At 39.1% G+C, this 19,502-nt stretch overlaps 1 protein-coding gene across 7 annotated transcripts in view; it reads left to right on the top strand.

Annotated features, from left to right (window-relative positions):
- POC1A (POC1 centriolar protein A) overlaps positions 1-19,502 on the top strand; it is a 111,055-nt gene that overhangs the window by 59,241 nt on the left and 32,312 nt on the right. For 5 of the 7 annotated variants that reach the window (XM_038411563.2, XM_038411564.2, XM_038411566.2 and 2 more), the window contains 2 exons: positions 225-293; positions 3,125-3,223. In XM_038411563.2, coding sequence (XP_038267491.1) covers positions 225-293; positions 3,125-3,223 — 168 coding nt within the window. Of the gene's footprint in view, positions 1-224; positions 294-3,124; positions 3,224-4,722; positions 7,077-19,502 lie in introns of those variants that run through there. The other 2 variants (XM_038411568.2, XM_043518825.1) reach the window with 1 other exon arrangement.

The following is a 19,502-nucleotide window of genomic DNA, read 5'->3' as shown; positions in this document are numbered from 1 at the left end:
TGTAGTTCTTTTTACACTTGGCTATTTGGTATTGAGGAGCTGGGTATCTTAAATTAAAAAGTAAATGAGAAGCTTCTAGTAACCTCTAAAGTAGCACCTATCAATCTATATTGAGGAATAAGTGTTTGATTTTGACTGAGTTAAAATTATACTAATACTTTTTGTCTGAAGACTCTTGAACCTCAGCATTGTAGCTCTCATCTATAAATGTTTTTGTTTTACAGGGGCCAGCTACCTGTGTTGCCTTCTCAAGAACTGGGGACTTTTTTGCTTCTGGAGGGTCAGATGAACAGGTGTGTGATGTATCTGACTAATCTGACATCTCTAAACTCTGTTTTCTAGATTCTTGATGTAACTGAGTGAACAGAAAATGTGTCTAATTATGATGCAGAAAAATCAAGTATTTATGGAACTATGCAGTTTGGGGAGAAGGGGATAAATTAGCATGACCCTTTAAGATGATCGCATTTGAAAATTGGCTAAAATTGAGAAAGTTGTATGTCTAAGTTAGGGAATGAAATTATAGATGGAGTATCTCCTCTGGAGCTTTTGTAAGGTGAATTAAGATATGAGAGGAAATAGAAGAATATAGTTACTACATATAGGAGAAGTTTTTGAGTACCCAGACGATCGGCACTTTACTATAAAGCACCTTTCTACTCAAGGTAAAGGGCTCTCTATACACTAAGCATCATGCCAAGAGGTAGGTCAATATTATACCCATTCCTCATGGATAAACTGAGGCACAGGAAGGATTATTATTCAGACAGTTTGAGAAGGCTTGCAGGGTGAAATTCTGGCTCTGTTAAAGTTTTGCTATTGCCTTCAGTGGGATATCACTCTCATTTTCCTCTGACCACTCGAGGGATTGAGTAGGCAGGCAAGTGTGGTGGGGCGAGGTGACAGTTGATATGCAAGTTTTCGTTCTCTCATGTTCTTTGTGTTGGTCTATATTCCTTATTAATGTTCCTTTATAATAGCTTCTGATTATTTTCCTCCCTGTTGTCTATATGAGGCTTATATCAACATGTAAGCCCCATGTATCTGAATCCCTTTGAATTGGCTTGCTTTCTTCCTTACTTGCTTTCTTCAATGTTATCCTCTTAAGGAAAAAAATATTCTACCCTCAACTCATGACATAGTTTCTGTCCCATCCCCTCTTCTCCCCCCTCCCATTTCCCCCCTGCCCCCTGAAGCACTGCTAGGAAATGGAACATGTCTTTTTGTAAAGGTTACTTTACTACTTCAATAAGATATTTTTTCTTTTTAGCCTTTAAACAGCATCTTTTGAGACACTGATCTGCTTATTTGCCCCCTTTTTTCTTGCGTTGTTAAATATAAGGGGCAATTTTATTAAGGTTTTATTTGTAGTTTTGCTTTTGAAATAATTACCTAACTGTGTGTTTATAAAGAGATTAATAGAAATAGCAAGTTGGCTGTAGTGTGGCTTTTCTGCTAATATCGATATTTTTCTGAAGAAACTGGGGTGTTGTTGAAAGCTGTAGTAATGATGCACTTCAAAAATAGTAACCATATGAAAATATTGTTATATAATCATTAAAAAACATTCATAACTTTTGAGATGCCTGTAAGTGACTTTTTTAACACATCTCAATTTCCAATTTAAAGTAATATGAAGAAAGTTGACAGTATTAACTATTTTTCTCTCCATTACATAACTGGATGACTTGTGTGGTAACCTGGATATGTGGTGGTTTTTTCCCTTTAATTTTAAGTTGCAAAGGTTTCTTGGATTCCTTTATTTGGTTTTGAATTTGTATATTTTTTTCGTATGAGGCAATCACTGTTGTATCTGGCAGCTAGTCCTTTTTTTCTCAGAGATGACATTTCTCATGTGTAGAAATGTCTCTTGCTACTGGTAAGCTGGGAAACCAAATTGTAATACTTGATCTTTTCTTTTTTCCAAATGGTCCTACTCATCTAGCTTTTCTGGTATAACTCCCAGTTTTATACCTTTTTGAAAAATCCTCCCTTTTGACTGTAATTTTCTGTACTTAATATCAGCCCAGAGGTGAATTTGTGAGTGTTTATGTGTGCATGTGTAAAACTTTAATGCAAGGAGGAAGAAATAACTCTTAAACTGTGTGTATATTTAAAGTCTTCTGCACACTTCTGTTATGAATGCGTTCAGTAAAAATTTCCTCTAAGGTTAGAATTAAAATGCTATTTATGGAAGTTAAATACATAATGCCTATAGCCTGATCCTGCAAAGTTTTATACACATGCTTGACTTTATGCATTGAGTTATTGTGTGTGTAAAATTAAGCCTGGGTATAAGTCTTTTGAGGGTTTCAGGTAATATACAAAGGTGTCTTTCTATTTTGGCTCCTGTTTCACAATTGCATGATCAGTTTCTGTAACTCTGGAAGTATAATGTGAAATACAATTAATATTTCTAAAAACATGGAAATAAAACTGTGAACAGTTTTTTACTCCACAAATACTTCTGTATTTAATTAGTTGCTAAAATAAACTCCATAAACGTTAAATCCTACAAATATTTAATGTCCTATTATTTATTGAATAGCTTAAATATTTTAAACACGTACCAACTTAAATAGGAATCCTAGTTCCATGGGATACTCGACCCAAGGGAGGTCAGAAAAGGCCATTATCTTTTGAGAACTCAAACGATGGGCTTGTCCACACAAACAATTTTGCAGTTTGCTGGGTGTGACTCTACTTCTCACTAGCCTGCTGTGGACTGACTGAGCATGTGGATGTTACTGATGCATGTTAACACATGTTGATCTAATCCCATTTCAGAGAGGAGTAGATCAAAGCACATTAACATATTGTTAATGCGCATCAGTAGGATCCATACAGACAGGCTAATCCATGGCATACTAGTTATGAGATAGATTCACGCTCCAGCTTGCAGCAAACTAAATGTTTATGTAGACAAGCCCTCTGCAACTTGTCTGTTGAATAACATCTTTCTGATGTTGCCAAACCCTATTATATTGCTCTTTGCTGGCAAAGCTTTCCTTTCAGAACTCTGGGTGTGCTGACACTTTTCCAGACTGCCAGCAAAATTAATGTATATATGTAAATTGAGGTTTTTAAAAGGATTAATTTTAGTCAGTTGGTTTTTATTCTGCAGGTGATGGTATGGAAAACTAACGTTGATGCTGCTGATTATGGAAATGTATTGAAAACTCAGAAGTATGCCACTAATGTACCAGGAACTCTTCACAATCTGGTAGGTCAGACCATCTTACATTTAACATTGATGATTATTGTTGATGTTTTGACTTCCCTAGTTTACCTACCTATACAATATATTTGAGAGGAGACACTAGTTTTTCTTTGAAGCTTTGTGGGGAGAGCTATCTTCTCTCTTCCCTACCACCTGATCTCCCTGTTTCTAGTCATTACCAGGTGAAGCTAAATTCTAATAAAGTGCCCTAACAATAACTCTTCAGAGGACACTCTTGAAATCTGTGTGAGCACCGCTCACTGATATTCTTTCTAACACTTTTAGCTTTTGCGTAGATTGTGAGCCAGCTATTTCCCTTTTCAATGAGAAAATTCAGAGGATATTTAATGAGCATTACCTACACCTTACAAGGTGTCTGGCTGTATTTCAGGCTGCAGAGTCGTCATCTTCTCCCAGCATTAACTTAAGTTGCAGAAAGTCTGTTTTATTGATGAGGCTGGTATTGTTTCTGATTACCCCATAAAAAGTGCAATTAAAGAACTGGATGAGTAATATGGCCTTAGAGAAAGGGGAATATATAAGCAATAACTTCAATAGAATTGCTCTTAAATATACAGTTACCATCTGGATAATGTTTCATTTAAAAGAAAACAAAACATTAGCAGCAACCGAAGTCTAGTCTTAGAAAAATATGAATAAATCGATTTGGCTTGTGGCAGAATTGCTAAAATATATTTTGTAATAAGAACAGAAGAAAGACCATGCTGGAGCAGACCAATGGCCCTTCTAGTTCAGTAGCCTGTCTTCCCATAGTGACTGGTGCCAGATACTTTAGAGGGAGTGCAAAGAACAGGTCAGTTTATCAAGTAGTCCATCCCCTATCATCCAGTCACAGCTTTTGGCAGTCAGACTTAGGGACACCAAGAGCATGGGGCTGGGTCCCTGACCATGTTGGCTAATATCCACTAATGGACCTATCCTCCATGAACTTATCTCAATCTTTTTTGACCCCAGTTATGTTTTTGGCCGTTGCAATGTCCCCTGGCATCGAGTTCCACAGGTTGACTGTGCATTATGTGAAGAACTACTACTTTGTTTTAAGCCTGCTGCCGGTTAATTTAATTAAATGACCCCTGCTTCTTGTTTTATATGAAGCCGCAAATAACACTTTTTTCCTCACATTGCTCATAATTTTAGAGACATCTATCATATCACCCCTTAGCTGTCACTTTACTAAAATGAACTAGACAATTTTAGATTATTAATAATCTTCCCTAATTTCAGATGGCCTGCCACCCCCCCAATCCTGCTGCCCTTTCACACATTAAAAGCAGTGTGTCACTGCAAAAGAAGCAGGCATACGAGGCAGAACCTCTCCTCTCTTTACTCAGCCCTCTCTCCCCCACCTCCTCTCCTGCCCTGCAGTTTCAGTGGCCACTGGTTGTGCTGGCCATTGTTGTGTGCATGCTTGTGTGTGGAAGATTGGCTCTTCGCTCCATGTTAAGAGGAGTTGCAGTCACTTTGGTTCCTTTCTTTCTCAGAGACAGTGGAGACTTCTTTGCTCGACTGGACAGAGGAGGAGGGGGAAGCAACACTTCCAAGGAAAGCAGCATAACCTACCTATGAAAGTCGCTGCATTCCAAAAGTATTAATCCAGTGAAAATTGCATATACTGGAGTGAAGCATAAGTAGATGCATAGTGAAGTTTTAATGTGAGGCCTTGTGACAGGGAAACTTTTAAGAAAAATATTACACCATTGCACCATGTGGGAAGAACTGTGGGAGCACTGGCATGGTATTTAACCACAGTGTCTTCTATACTTGCTGTGACCATGGTTAGAAGACATCTTGGTTAAAAACACTCAGGTGCCTTTCCATGCTAGCACTACTGCTGGTGGAACTGCATGGGGATTAGCAAGAGTGGAAGTTAAGAAAAACACTAGTTGACGCAGTCTGAGAATGGATAGTCCATTAAAACAATTCAGGACTTCCATGCCACATCACTGTGATCTCAGCCACAGTAGAAATTCTGCTGTATCATGGGAATTGGTTAAAATATGTTCTAGCGTTGCCATGTGGATGAGAGACAGTTCTGATCCTCAGCAGAACAGTGGACCTTAGGATAAATCTTGGCCCCATTGAAATCAGTAGCAAAACCCCCTTGATTACAGTGGTTACAGGATTGCACTCATGATCTTCAGGGTTGTCACTGTTCTTACCATGCGTATAAAAATCATACTGTGAACAGGTGAATTGCAACATGGTTATAAATATAGTGAAGGCAGGACCTACACGAGTGGATTTATCAGTGGATTTGCTACACATAATCAAAATTATGGTCTTGTCCTTTTTTGTTTCAAAATAAAAACGCTCAACAGCCTCAATTTTCAGTATCCTGATATATTGGGTTATGAAGAATATTTCATTTTAAGAATCCATAGTTCTCCTATTACAGGTTGGACTGTAAGAGGATGAGATAAACACCTTTTTCCTTGCGAAGAGCCCAAGCACTGATTTAAATTCCATAGGTTGTCTAGCTTTAAAATTGATGTGAAATGGTCTGTAAAGCATAGCAGGTATGGTTGTTGAAAAGAGGTTAATGATTCTGGAGGTGGTTTGATTTATTATTTTAAGCGATTGTAAATAGCTTGAACACGGAGCCGTAGTTTCCATAACATTGCACTTGCACATCAGTTTGATGACTTCTTATCCATAAATGCTATTTTTGGATAATACTCTCTTTTAAAGGTAGAATCTGTTTTTGTTTTTTAAAACACTTTCTTATAACTCCAGTTTGTTGCAAGCATTAAAACTGAGATATGTTCAGCCTTCTTTATATATAAGGGCTGTGTTTTGTCTCAGGCAAGCTAGAGTGGTTTAAAAACAAGATATTTCTGCAGATAAATTTTGTTATGATTTTGAGAGCTTATAGTTTCCTTCCTCCCCTTATCCTTGTGCTCAACCCACCTCTCAAAAAATTTACAAAATCAAACTTTAAAACTGCAGTTTTTGTTTTTCTTGTAAGTAGCTTTTGATTTCCTGATTTAAGAACAATAACTTCACCCACTAAAAAGGGAAGCTGCTTAATCTTTTCCAGCACTGCTGCATGACTATACTAAAAATTTTGTTTTTTTAAAAAAGGCTGTCTGCAGAATCCTTTAACTTTGTTACTGAGATATCCCTTCAAGGGCTATTGTCAATTATTCCTTACCAACACTGCGGATACACTTAGGCATTATACTTCAGTACTTCCTGCGTCATTTTGCCTTTCACCTAAATCAATAAATGTTTGTGCTACAAAGTCCTGCTACTTTATTAATCATTGTATACTGACCAAAGTAGAGGTAATGTAAACAAAAATAGAACATGTAATGCCAGATACCTCTTCTGACAGCCTCCTTGAGAGAGGAGAAGCAGGTTAGCACAAGTGATGGATATAAGAAGAAATGAGTGATTGCGTGTTAAGTTATACATGACTCTTCTATCTTCTGACTACTCTTTGCAACAGACTACTTGAGATCAAACTGGCATGACATTGCATCAAGGTGGTGGACACAAAACAGAGCTTGATCTAAAAATGACTTCCCTTCTGATCCTGGGAGTGGGGGGGGGAATAAAATTGCTGCATCCTTTATAAGAGATCAGCTAGTTGAACCAGACTTTAGGGACGTTGGCTATAAAGGAAGGATGGGCTCCACCTAAATCAAAATGTAACCTGATTGCCGGCATGTAAAATTAAAAAGGTTGTAGAGGATTTTTTAAACTAAGGACTGGGGAAAAGCCAACAGGTGCAGATGAGCACATGGTTCAGACAGACACATCCCTGAGTGGAGGATCTATTAATGGGGATTTTCTATATTCTAGCATAAAGGAGAGGGTAGAATTTGATAAAGTACAGGTAGGAATTGAAGATAAACAGTCTAAAAGAGAATCCCATTCAATTACATCACATGAAAGCAGACAAATAAATATTAATGATAAATTTCATAAGTGCCTGTGTAAAAATGCTGGAAGTCTAAATATTAAGATGGGTGAATTTGAGTGCCTGGTATTAATAAGGATATTGATAGACATCACAGAAATTTGGTGGAACAATGTTAATCAATGGAACACGGTAATATCTGGGTACAAAAAATACAGGAATGACAGCGGAAGTTGTGCTGGTGAAGGAGTGGCACTATCTGTGAGAGAAAGGGTAGAGTTAAATGTAGTAAAAATCTTAAATGAATCAAACTGTACCATAGAATCTGTATGGATAGAAATTCAGTGTTTGAATAATAAGAGCATAGTAGTAGAAATATACTACCGAACCACCTGACGAGGATGATGGTGGTTTTAAAATTCTCGGGGAGCTTAGAGAGGCTATAAAAATAGAAAACTCAGTAATAATGGGAGATTTCGAACTGTCACCATATTGACTGGGTACCTCAGGACCGGTTGTAGAGATAAAATTTCTAGACGCCATTAACGACTATTTCTTGGAACAGCTAGTCCTGGAACCCACAAGTGGAGATACAATTCTTGATTTAGTCCTAAATGGCACACAGGATCTGGTCCAAGAGGTACATATAGCTGAACCGCTCAGTAATAGTGACCATAATGCAGTTAATTTTAACATCCTTCGAGGGGGGGGTGGAGACCAAAGAAACCCTCCACAGTAGTATTTACTTGAAAAAGGAGAAGTACACAAAATGAGGAAGCTAATTAAATTGAAATTAAAAGGAACAGTCATGAGTGAAATGTCTGCAAACTACATGGAAACATTTTAAAAATACCATTATAGAGGCTCAAATTAAATCTATATCCCAAATTAAAAAATATTAAGAGGACCAAAAAAATGCCACCAAGGCTAAACAGAGTTAAAAAGGAGATTAGAGGCAAAAACGCATCCTTTACAAATTGGAAGTCAACTCCTACTGAGAATAATAAAGGAGCATAAACTCTGGCAAGTCAAATATAAAAGTATAATTAGTCAGCCCAAAAAGAATTTTGAAGAGCAACTAGTGAACTACTCAAAAACTAACAGCAAAAAAATTAAGTACATCAGAAGCAGGCAGCCTGATAAACAGTGGGGGCCATTGGACGATCGAGATGCTGAAGGAGCACTCAAGGAAGACAAGGCCTTTGCGGAGAAGCTAAATGCATTATTTGCATCTGTCTTCACTGCAGAGGATGTGAGGGAGATTCCCATACCTGAGGAATTCGGTGACAAATCTGAGGCACTATCCCAGATTGAGGTGTCAGTAGAGGAGGTTTTGGAACAAACTGGTAAATTAAACAGTAATAAGTCACCAGGACCAGATGGTATTCACCAGCAATTCTGAAGGAAGTCAGATATGAAATTGCAGAACTACTAGCTGTGTTATGTAACCTATCACTTGAATCAGCTTCAGTTCCAGTTGATTGGAGGATAGCTAATATGACACCAGTTTTTAAAAAAAAAGGCAGGTGACTCTGGCAATTACAGGCCAATAAGCCTAACTTCATTACCAAGGTCTGGATCCTGCAAATGACTCCATATGGATAGATGCTTATGCCTATGCAGAGGCCGCTTGAATCAGTGGGGCTCACTTTGGGCACAGGAGTCTGTGCGTATGACAGGATGAGGCCTATAGAACATATTTCCATCTTCTTGGAACATGTGATCTGAAATCTTTAATCCTATAATTTATTTTTCACAGAGTTGATCACACTGTCATAATTTCTTCTCAGTACAAAGGAAGCATATTGATGGGATATAATTCCCTTACATTACTGACATGATTTTACTAGCATATGTATTTCATTATATGATATATTTGGTGGTATTTTCCAGATTCTAGGAAGACTATGTATAGTAAATTCTTTGAAGAGCAAATGCTGAACAATTGATACCACATTGGCATTTGGAAACTGCTTAGATATTTATCTATATTTGTGCATTAAAAAGGGTGGTGGTGAACAAAATTGTGGGTTTTAAGCTAAGTTTGTAAATATAACTTCATACATATGAAAATAAGGAAAATTCAGTATCTTAAATAGACTTTTTTTTCTTAAGCTCAAATATTGGCCTTTGTTTAGGCATGTTAGCATCTCAGTTTTGAAGTATGTGATATTACTGCAGTGCAGGAGTTACACTAGATAAGGCTGAGATGGAATTTAGAATGTACAGCCGTATTTTCTGCTGATTTTTACTTTCTGAAAGCCCTGCTTTTTGTCTGATGCTTCCGAAGCTTGCTCTAGGCCCTTCCGTGAAACTCTTTTTACTGTGAGGAAAGTTTTACACACTATGGGACATAGGGAGACATGGTCTTGAGTGAGGGATTTTTAAAACTGTGAAGATGTGAGAGTATGATGATGATCATGGCAAAAGGTAAGATTATCACTGATGGCAGAGGAAGTATGCTATACCTCTTCAGATGTGATTTTTGCAGCCATATGAGTCAAATACTTACTTATTTTTAAAAAAAAACAAACAAACAAATATAGTGTATACGTATTCCAGAATGAGTCCTGGTGCCTTTGGTCTGTCAGCAGAATCTTGGTTTTTGAAATAAATAGGCTTTGCAGTATTCAATTATTTTTAATAATTTCAACAGCTAATCCCGATGCTTTTTTGTAAGCATTTTTTCTGTTATCTATTTAAATTTTTAAAGTAAGGATAAATTATCGAGGGGGTCACACAATAATTATTTAATGAGTGTAGATGTTGAGATTCAAAAAGTTAAAGTTATGACCATAAAAACAAATATTTCAACATCACATGTCAAAATATACAAAGTAAGTGTCGTTAAACTCTTAAGATCTTCCTTTCTGGATCTAAATTTTGGTTATTGGTGAAATATTTTTTCTTCACTTTGTGTGTACAATGAAATAGATATTTACCAGTAAACATCTAATCCTTCCAAGCCTAGAAATGTTATGGATGTGTTTAAATAGCACAGCCTGCAAATGTATTAAATTAGTGGCTGTAACTTAGAACAATACATCTGGATATGACTGAGTGTTTCAGGTGTGCCTATTTGGAAGACTGAACTTATGTAATCAGATGTGCAAAATTAGTCTCAAAGCTTCATGCTTCCACTCTAACAAATAGTCCTCTTATCCTTTTTAAATTATAATTTGTATGGGTATAGATGTGGATGGATGGGTGTGTATACCCACACACCCTCTACATGTCTTAAGGGGAACACTGGTCAGTAAAACATTTTCCAATAGTAATCTTAATTTTCAATTTGTGTTTAACAGTTTGTGAAATTTGGAAGCTAATGGTATAGCAAACTCACAAACAGTAGTGGTATAATTGTAGTACATTCTAACCAAAGGGACAGTAGCCTGTTCTCTTCCTAAACCGATGCTTTTCTGGTCTGAGCACACTTGACCTGACCTTATCTTGTTGGAAAAGCTAACTTACAGTGTGTATGATAAACCCATTGTTTCATGTTCTCTGTGTGTGTGTGTGTATATAAATCTCTCCTCTGCTTTTTCCACCAAATGCATCCGATGAAGTGAGCTGTAGCTCATGAAAGCTTATGCTCTAATAAATTTGTTAGTCTCTAAGGTGCCACAAGTACTCCTTTTCTTTTTGCTAAGTAGGTTTGGAACTCTTCCTGCACTAGCGGATTTAATACTTCCTCCCATGGTCGCTTACTCAGTGAATGTCTTAATTCCTCAGCATCTGTCATTCTAAAATGGCCATCCGTAAAAGGCGCTGGGACATCTTCCTATAGGAGCGTTAATGTTGATTCTTAGTGACTTCAGGAAAAATGGCTCTACCTTGTAAGTTGGATAAAATCCTTCCCAAACAACCAAGAAACTGAATAATTTTAAACAGCCCTAGTGAATAGTCATTGGCTCTACCTTTTTATCTCTACTGCATGCTTCCATGTTATCTTTGCCATCTAAGTTCATTCACTTTCATATGCTTAACTGTGATATCTTTCATGTTGTCTCGTTTCTTTTTTTAATATTATTTTTGAAATGCAATACGTGCCAAGGTGTCAAACCATTATTTTCAAATACATTTTACATACCAGTTACTCATTATAATGATGATGTAGAAGTAAAGCATATAGTTCATCAAGATTTGTGACTTACTTTTTGTGTGATTAATTTATTAATTTTCATAAAGAGGCAAACAGTAAAGATACAAACAGGTAAATCACTCAGTTTGTATGCCAGCAAATACTGCACATTTCACAGATTATCAAACAATATTTTGCAATTATGCATCTTTGCAACTTTGGCAATACAAAATTAGAGAATATTACTCAGACATAACTTGTTAAGGTAGGGTAACAATAATAAACAAAATGACATGCACAAATTGGCAGGAGGGGGAAGAGATGGGGGAAGAAGTGAGAAGTCAGCTCAAATAATTCTAAGCTTCCATTCCACCTATCTCAGCATTCCTTATTCAGATATATCAAGAAATGGAGGTCCAAATTTCTTTGAATTCATATCATTGCTCTTGACATTGATAAGCTATCTTTTTTTTTTTTTTTTTTTTTTGCTGCTAACTCAGGTCGAATTGCTCTGCTCTGTTCTGGGCATAAGCCTACTTCTTCATTTTTGTAAAATTATATGCTTAGTAATCATTGGAGCTTTCAAGAACCAACATCTTTGTGGTGGAGTTAAACTCAGCATAGCAGGTATATACCTTAGGATATAATTTTCGGCTGAGGTTTGGTTGCTCAAGCCAAGTGCTGTTTCCATTCTTGTGTCCACCTCTTTCCATAGCTGCCTGGCTACTGGACAGTCCCATAACATTTACATCAGGCTTCCTTTTTCTTTATTACAGCGCCAACAAATATCAGAAGACAAGGCCCCCATCTTGTACAGTATCTGTGGCGTCCAATACATTTTGAATAGAATCTTTTGCTGTGTCATTTGTAGCCTGAGATCCACAGAAACATTTTTAACATTCTGTAATATCCTCTGCCACTGGGGTTCTTTTAAGGACTGTCATAACTCCCCTTCCCGTGCTCTCACAAAAAACTCCAGACCAATGGAGGTCCTCTTCCTTAGTAAAGCCTACTTAGTGGACATGGGCCTATGGAGTTTATGAAGTATTTCCAAAGTTCCCAGTAGATCTAAGGCCTCTGGAAGTCCTAGGGCATCTGGACCAAATTGATGCATTATCAAGTGTTTTAGTTATTATCAAGTATTGCCATTCTTTTGAGATTGGCAGATCATCTAGTTGCTTAAGTCCATGGCTCTCAACCTTTCCAGACTACTGTACCCCTTTCAGGAGTTTGAATAGTCTTGCATGCTCCAAGTTTCACCTCCCTTAAAAACTGCTTGCTTACAAAATCAGACACAAAAATACAAAAGTGTCACAGCATGCTATGACTAAAAAAAATTGCTTACTTTCTCATATTTTAGCATATAATAAAATAAATCAATTGGAATGTAAATATTGTACTTACATTTCAGTGTATGGTATATAGAGCAGTATAAACAAGTCATTGTTTAAATTTTTAGTTTGTACTGACTTCGCTAGTGCTTTTTGTGTAGCCTGTTGTAAAACTAGTCAAATATCTAGATGAGTTGATGTACCCCAAGAAGACATCTGCGTAATTGTGGTTGAGAACCACTAGTTTAAGTGTTAGAAAAGATACACAGCCCTCATTGATGACTAATTGGAAAGTCCATATGATGCCAGCTCAGCCAGTTCTTCTAAATTATAGTTTTTTTCCCAATTTGCAAGTTTGGGTTACCCCAGATAGATGCTCTTGCAAAATGGTGAAGATGAAATTGGTACCCCTTAGCTAGGATGGCCCAGACCCTTCATGTAGCCTCCACAGCAGGCACCTTATTTTTCTCCATTGGACAAAAGATGAATGGAGCAGACCCCCAGAGGGAACTGGAAGCATCAATACTAGGGCTGTCAAGCAATTAAAAAAATTAATTGCGATTAATTGTGTGGTTAAGCAATAATAGAATACAATTTATTTAGATATTTTTGGGTATTTTTTATATTTTTAAATATATTGATTTCAGTTACAACACAGAATACAAAAAGAAAAGGAGTACTTGTGGCACCTTAGAGACTAACAAATTTATTTGAGCATAAGCTTTCGTGAGCTACAGCTCACTTCATCGGATGCATACAGTGCCATGTGAACACCTGTTCTCACTTTCAGGTGACATTGTTTTGTTTTTGAGTGCAGTTATGTAACCAAAAAAAATAAATCTACATCTGTAAGTTGCATTTTCACAATAAAGAGATTGCACTACAGTACTTGTATGAGGTTAGTTGAAAAATACTATCTATCATTTTTACAGTGCAAATATTTATAATAAGAAAATATAAAGTGAGCACTGTACACTTTGTATTCTGTGTTGTAACTGAAATCAATATATTTGAAAATGTATAAAAACATCCAAAAATATTCAGTAAATTTCAATTGGTATTCTATTATTTAACCATGCGATTAAAACTGTGATCAATTGTAATTTATTTTTTTAATAGCGATTAATTTTTCTGAGTTAATTGTGTGAGTTAACTGCGATTAATCGACAGCCCTAATCAATACCCATTCAGTTTCCACCCATGCGAGTATACTGGGGTTAGCATGCTTTGGCATCTGACACAATAAAAGCATAATAGTAATTTTACAGGTCTGGAAGCCCATCCCTACCCAGACTAAAGGTAGCTGGAGTTTTTTAAATGGTAGTCATAGGCATTGACCTGGACCCCACAGAAAAGCTCTCATAATGTTGTTAAATTGTCTAGAATAAGATGGAAGGATATTTACAGGTAGGCTATTTAGAATACAGACGAGCCTAGGCAGAGAATATTCATTTTTATTGTATTAACCCTTCCCCACAGGCTCAGGGAGAGAGGATGCCACCTATTTGTGTCACTAGTTATATAAAATAAAATAGTTCATTAATGTTTCTTGGTACTTTTATATTCAGGTACTTGATTGCATCAGTTTGCCTATGGAAATTCCATTGAGAAAAAGCCCTACATGATAACCAGGAGATTTCCAATAGTTTCAGTTTTTCCCAATTTAATTAATACTAGATACTGCTCTGAATTTTTAAATTAGTAATAGGAGAGCTGGAATAGTGGTTTCTGGTTTGAATATATACCAAAGAGCATCATCTGCATAGAACATCAATTTATATTCCATGGAATCAGTTATATGCCTCAGGTATCTAGATGAGCTCATATAGCTACTTCCAGGGACTCGAGCCAAATCAAAAAATAATGGAAATAACAGGCACCCTTGCCTAGTATCCTGGAGGAGGCTAAGATCTATGATTTTACGGACTTCCCAAATCCAAACTACTTGTCTCATTTTACTCCCAGCTAAATCTGTGTAATGTTGTACCATTTTCTTTTCCACATTTTCCCTATGGTCTGTCACATTGCTCTCATTGCTGAGCGCTGTATTCATTCTATTATCCAGTCATTCTTTATGTAAGTAAATTCTTCCTGAATTACTCATATGTCATATGTTTTTTCTGTTCTGACCTCCTTGGTTTTCAAATTAGTAACTATGTCTAATTTTGGCATCAGCTCATACTTCCCTTTTACATTTTTTTTTTTCCTACTTGCTGTCGTATCCCCTCTTGGCGTGAATTTTCATCTAGCTGCATGGAGCTAGTACTCCCATTAACAGATAATGTCCTGCATAATCAGATGTGAATATATACTGTACCTTGCCCTTCAAATAAACCGCTGCTGTATTCTACAGGAATAGCCAAAAACACTACACTGAATAGGAGTGATAGTGCAATGTTTGATTACTGTAGAATGGTACAGTGGGAGTCTTATGCCCCTCCTCTAGTGTTGCTCCACTTAGTGGATGACAGTCTACTACTGCTCTCAGTTACTCTGTTAGCTCAGTGCAATGGATCTAAAGGTTCCAACCCTGCTGATGACCTTTGTAGGTGTCAGCATGATGCCACATGATGGAATTTCTGTTTCTTCTTCGAGAACAGAACATGTTTCCCTAACCTTATGCTCTGGAATGGCTGAAACTTTCAAAAAATTCAGCCTGAGGCAGGCAGACACCATGGAAATTTCAGCACAAATGATTAAAATTTGACAGTGTTGGTTATAAGCAGCTGAAAACAGGGGTCTGATAATGGAAAGTGTCAGGTATCTGTAACTGTAGATATCACTCCTTGTGTCACCTATAATAACTTGGTGGAGTCTTCTGTTTTCAAACTAGATTTGATCGTAGCAGCTTTATCTTTCTTTGTGGAAAACGTGCATCTTCAAAACGTGTGCATTAAAGGAACAAAGACCTCTAAAAGTTTTGTACAGCACTAGAACTGTCAATATATTAGCAGATAACTATGCAATGTGTGGCAGACCTTTCTTGCAATACTTACACAAACGTCTCCGATCGAGCTAGGTCCCGGACGATTGAAAAAAGGCAAATATAGTGCTCATCTTTAAAAAAGGGAAGAAGGAGAACCCAGGGAACTACAGACTCACCTCAGTCCCTAGAAAAATCATGGAGCATGTCTTCAAGGAAACCATTTTGAAGCAGTTGGAGGAGAAGGTGATCAAGAGCAGTCAACATGGATTCACCAAGGACAAGTCATGGCTGACCAACCTGATTGCCTTCTATGATGAGATAACTGGCTTTGTAGATATGGGGAAAGCAGTGGATGTGATATATCTGGACTTTAGCAAAGCTTTTGATACGGTCTTCCACAGTATTCTTGCCAGCAAGTTAAAAAAGTATGGATTGGATGAATGGATTGCAAGGTGGATAGAAAGCTGGCTAGATTCAGGCTCAACGGGCAGTGATCAATGTCTCTATGTCTAGTACACAGCCGGTATCAAGCGGAGTGCCCCAGGTGTCGGTCCTGGGGCTGGTTTTGCTCAACATCTTTATTGAGATGGATCGCTGCGAACTTGCTGAGGGTGCAGAGGGCAACGAAAATTATTAGAGGGCTGGGGCACATGACTTAAGAGGAGAGGCTGAGGGAATTGGACTTGTTTAGTCTGCAGAAGAGAAGAGTGAGGGGGGATTTGATAGCAGCCTTCAACTACCTGAAGGGGGAGGATGGAGCTCGGCTGTTCTCATTGGTGGCAGATGATAGAATAAGGAGCAATGGTCTCAAGTTTCAGTGTGGGGGGGTCTAGGTTGGATATTAGGAAACACTATTTCACTATGAGGTTGGTGAAGCACTGGAATGGGTTACCTAGGGAGGTGATGGACTCTCCATCCTTAGAGGTTTTTAAGGACGGGCTTGACAAAGCTCTGGCTGGGACGATTTAGTTGGCATTGGTCCTGCTTTGAGCAGGGGTTGGACTAGATGACCTCCTGAGGTCTCTTCCAATCCAGTCTTCTATGATTCTGTTTCTATAGTTTTAATGTACTGTTTTCAATTCCTACAAATCTTTTTACTGGCCTGTATTAAACTGTGGTATCTGACAAGCTGTGATGCTTAAAGAACCATTGCCAGGGTTGAGTGAAGTCACATTATGAAAATCTCATTGTTTTACTTTTCTTGGGTTTTTATTTCCCATCCTTGCTGATTAATAAAAACTCTGTGGAGAAGCTTCTAATTAAATAAAAAGAATGTATAATGGATGTTCACACTTGGGTGCATGCTTTCTGCAGATGATGGAATTAGAGCATTGCAAGTTCAGTTCTTCAACATCCTCAGCATTGGGTAGTACAGGACTACGTCTTACTGAAAAATTTCAGTGAACAGATATAACATTAATTGATAGTGCAAACATTAATGAAATAAAACAAACTTACTACCCAGAAGCCTTACAAAAACGCAAGCAATATCCTTTCAGCGTCAGGTCTTTGTTTCCATCTTTGGCTAAGAGAGAGGATGCCCATGAGACAGGTTAAGATTTGCAGTGCCATATTTTGGGCTTCTTTGCCTTCTTTCATGCGGCCTTAAGGCATTGATATATCACAGCAGATGCAACCTGTAGCTGTAAAGTGCTGGGGGCACTTGTTCCTGAACAATCTTCTTCGAGATGTGTGTCCCTGTGGGTGCTCCACTTTAGGTGTTCGTGCGCCCATGTGCTCGTAGTCGGAGACTTTTGGTAGCAGTGCCCAGTTGGGTCGCACATGCGTGGTCCCTGCCTTGCAGGCAGTTAACTGATGCTGTGTGACCAACCCCCACTCAGTTCCTTCTCTACCACCCTTGGCTAGGAGCAAGCAGCTAACTTTTGTAGTTAATTAGTTACAGTCAGTTACTTAGTTTCCTTGTTAGCAGCTACTTAGCTTGTTTCCCTTTTCTTTTCTCCTTGGTTTAAAAAAAAAAAAACGAACCACCTCGCGTTTGGCCAGGAACGTCAGAAAAACAACATTTTGAGGGCGAAAGCCCCCCCTCCCAACAGGAATGCCTGGTTTCCCAGGCTTTCAGCACCTTGTCTCCAGGCTCACAGTGCCTGTCCCTGACAGTCACGGTCCGGTGTGTTTGCTGCCTGGCCAAAGCAGGCGCGCCACAAAGTTTTGCATTGCCTCAGGCTCATGGCCAGAATGGCACAGAGTGGAGAGGTCTCTTGGACCTGTGACAGAGCATGAGGCTCAGGACCCCTCCTCTCCCCCCTCACTTTGCCAACCGTGGCTTCGGACAGGGGTCCTTTCTCCAGTTCTGCGGAAAAGGACCTAGGGGTGACAGTGGACGAGAAGCTGGATATGAGTCAGCAGTGTGCCCTTGTTGCCAAGAAGGCCAATGGCATTTTGGGATGTATAAGTAGGGGCATAGCGAGCAGATCGAGGGACGTGATCGTTCCCCTCTATTCGACACTGGTGAGGCCTCATCTGGAGTACTGTGTCCAGTTTTGGGCCCCACACTACAGGAAGGATGTGGATAAATTGGAAAGAGTACAACGAAGGGCAACGAAAATGATTAGGGGTCTAGAGCACATGACTTATGAGGAGAGGCTGAGGGAGCTGGGATTGTTTAGTCTGCAGAAGAGAAGAATGAGGGGGGATTTGATAGCTGCTTTCAACTACCTGAAAGGGGGTTTCAAAGAGGATGGCTCTAGACTGTTCTCAATGGTAGCAGATGACAGAACGAGGAGTAATGGTCTCAAGTTGCAATGGGGGAGGTTTAGATTGGATATTAGGAAAAACTTTTTCACTAAGAGGGTGGTGAAACACTGGAATGCGTTACCTAGGGAGGTGGTAGAATCTCCTTCCTTAGAGGTTTTTAAGGTCAGGCTTGACAAAGCCCTGGCTGGGATGATTTAACTGGGACTTGGTCCTGCTTTGAGCAGGGGGTTGGACTAGATGACCTTCTGGGGTCCCTTCCAACCCTGATATTCTATGATTCTATGATTCTAACCCCACATCGGAGTGCCCCGCCAGGTGTCACTTGAGGAAGCACCTGGGTCACCACCGCAGAATTTAAAAAAAACAAAACAAAAAAAACCCCACAGCTGTCCTGCGGATAATAATAATAGCACCAGCTATTACCTCCTCCACAGTCCTGACACTGACAAGGAGGCAGCCACAAGGGCCAATCAAACCAGCACAGCAGCATTTCCTCAGACAGACGGTTCTTGTATTCGGCTCTGCCCCTGATCCCCCTGTCTGCGGTACCAATATGAGAATGATATCCTCGGCACCAAGTTTTCCTGCATCCCCAACATCACTCACTGTCTCGCTCCTTATTTGAAGGAGGAAGATGAGGAAGAACGGAAGCTATTCCCCCACCGGCTACTATCCATCAGGAGTCAGTCAATCCAGGATCTCTCCTGGGGCATATTATGCTGTCCCCAGGTTCTTACAGTGGTATGGGGACCCCCTATGCCGCTCCCATCCCAATGGGCTTACTGGACTTCATGGGTCATGTGCCCCACATGAGGGAGGACTTCCTGCCACAGCCAGACCCAGCACACAGTAATTCCCCACCGCTTCTGTACCTGCACCCTCAGTGGTACCAGGGAAAGTGGAGGAAGAACCCCCACTCCTGCAGGGGACATCACCTACACACTTGCCATCATTGTCTACAGAGGACGCCTTTATGCCTCCTCCCCCTAATATAGGGGATGATTTCAAACTGTTCCATGGCTTATTTGAGAGGGTGGCCCTCTCTGGACATCTCCTTTGAGGAGGTCCCCGTGATACAGCATGGGCTTTTGGACTTTTGCATACATCCACTTCGTTTAAAAAAAAATTGCCCTTCAGATGAATGAGGCACTGATGGACCTGTAAGGGTCATTCTGTGGACCCCTGTGGCTGCCCCTCCAGCCGGCGGGAGATCTGATAGGAGGTGTGTACCAACAAAGGGCACAGACTTTGCATCCAGTGCCTTATTTCTTAGTGATAGATGCAGTCCAGCGATGTGGCATGCAACAACAGCCCAGAAACACAGCTCATGATAAGGACTGGAAAAG

This window comes from Dermochelys coriacea, chromosome 7, assembly GCF_009764565.3.
Source record: "Dermochelys coriacea isolate rDerCor1 chromosome 7, rDerCor1.pri.v4, whole genome shotgun sequence".
NCBI lineage: Eukaryota > Metazoa > Chordata > Testudines > Dermochelyidae > Dermochelys > Dermochelys coriacea.
Note: the sequence above shows the minus strand (reverse complement) of the source record. Positions and strands in the feature narration are given on the sequence as shown.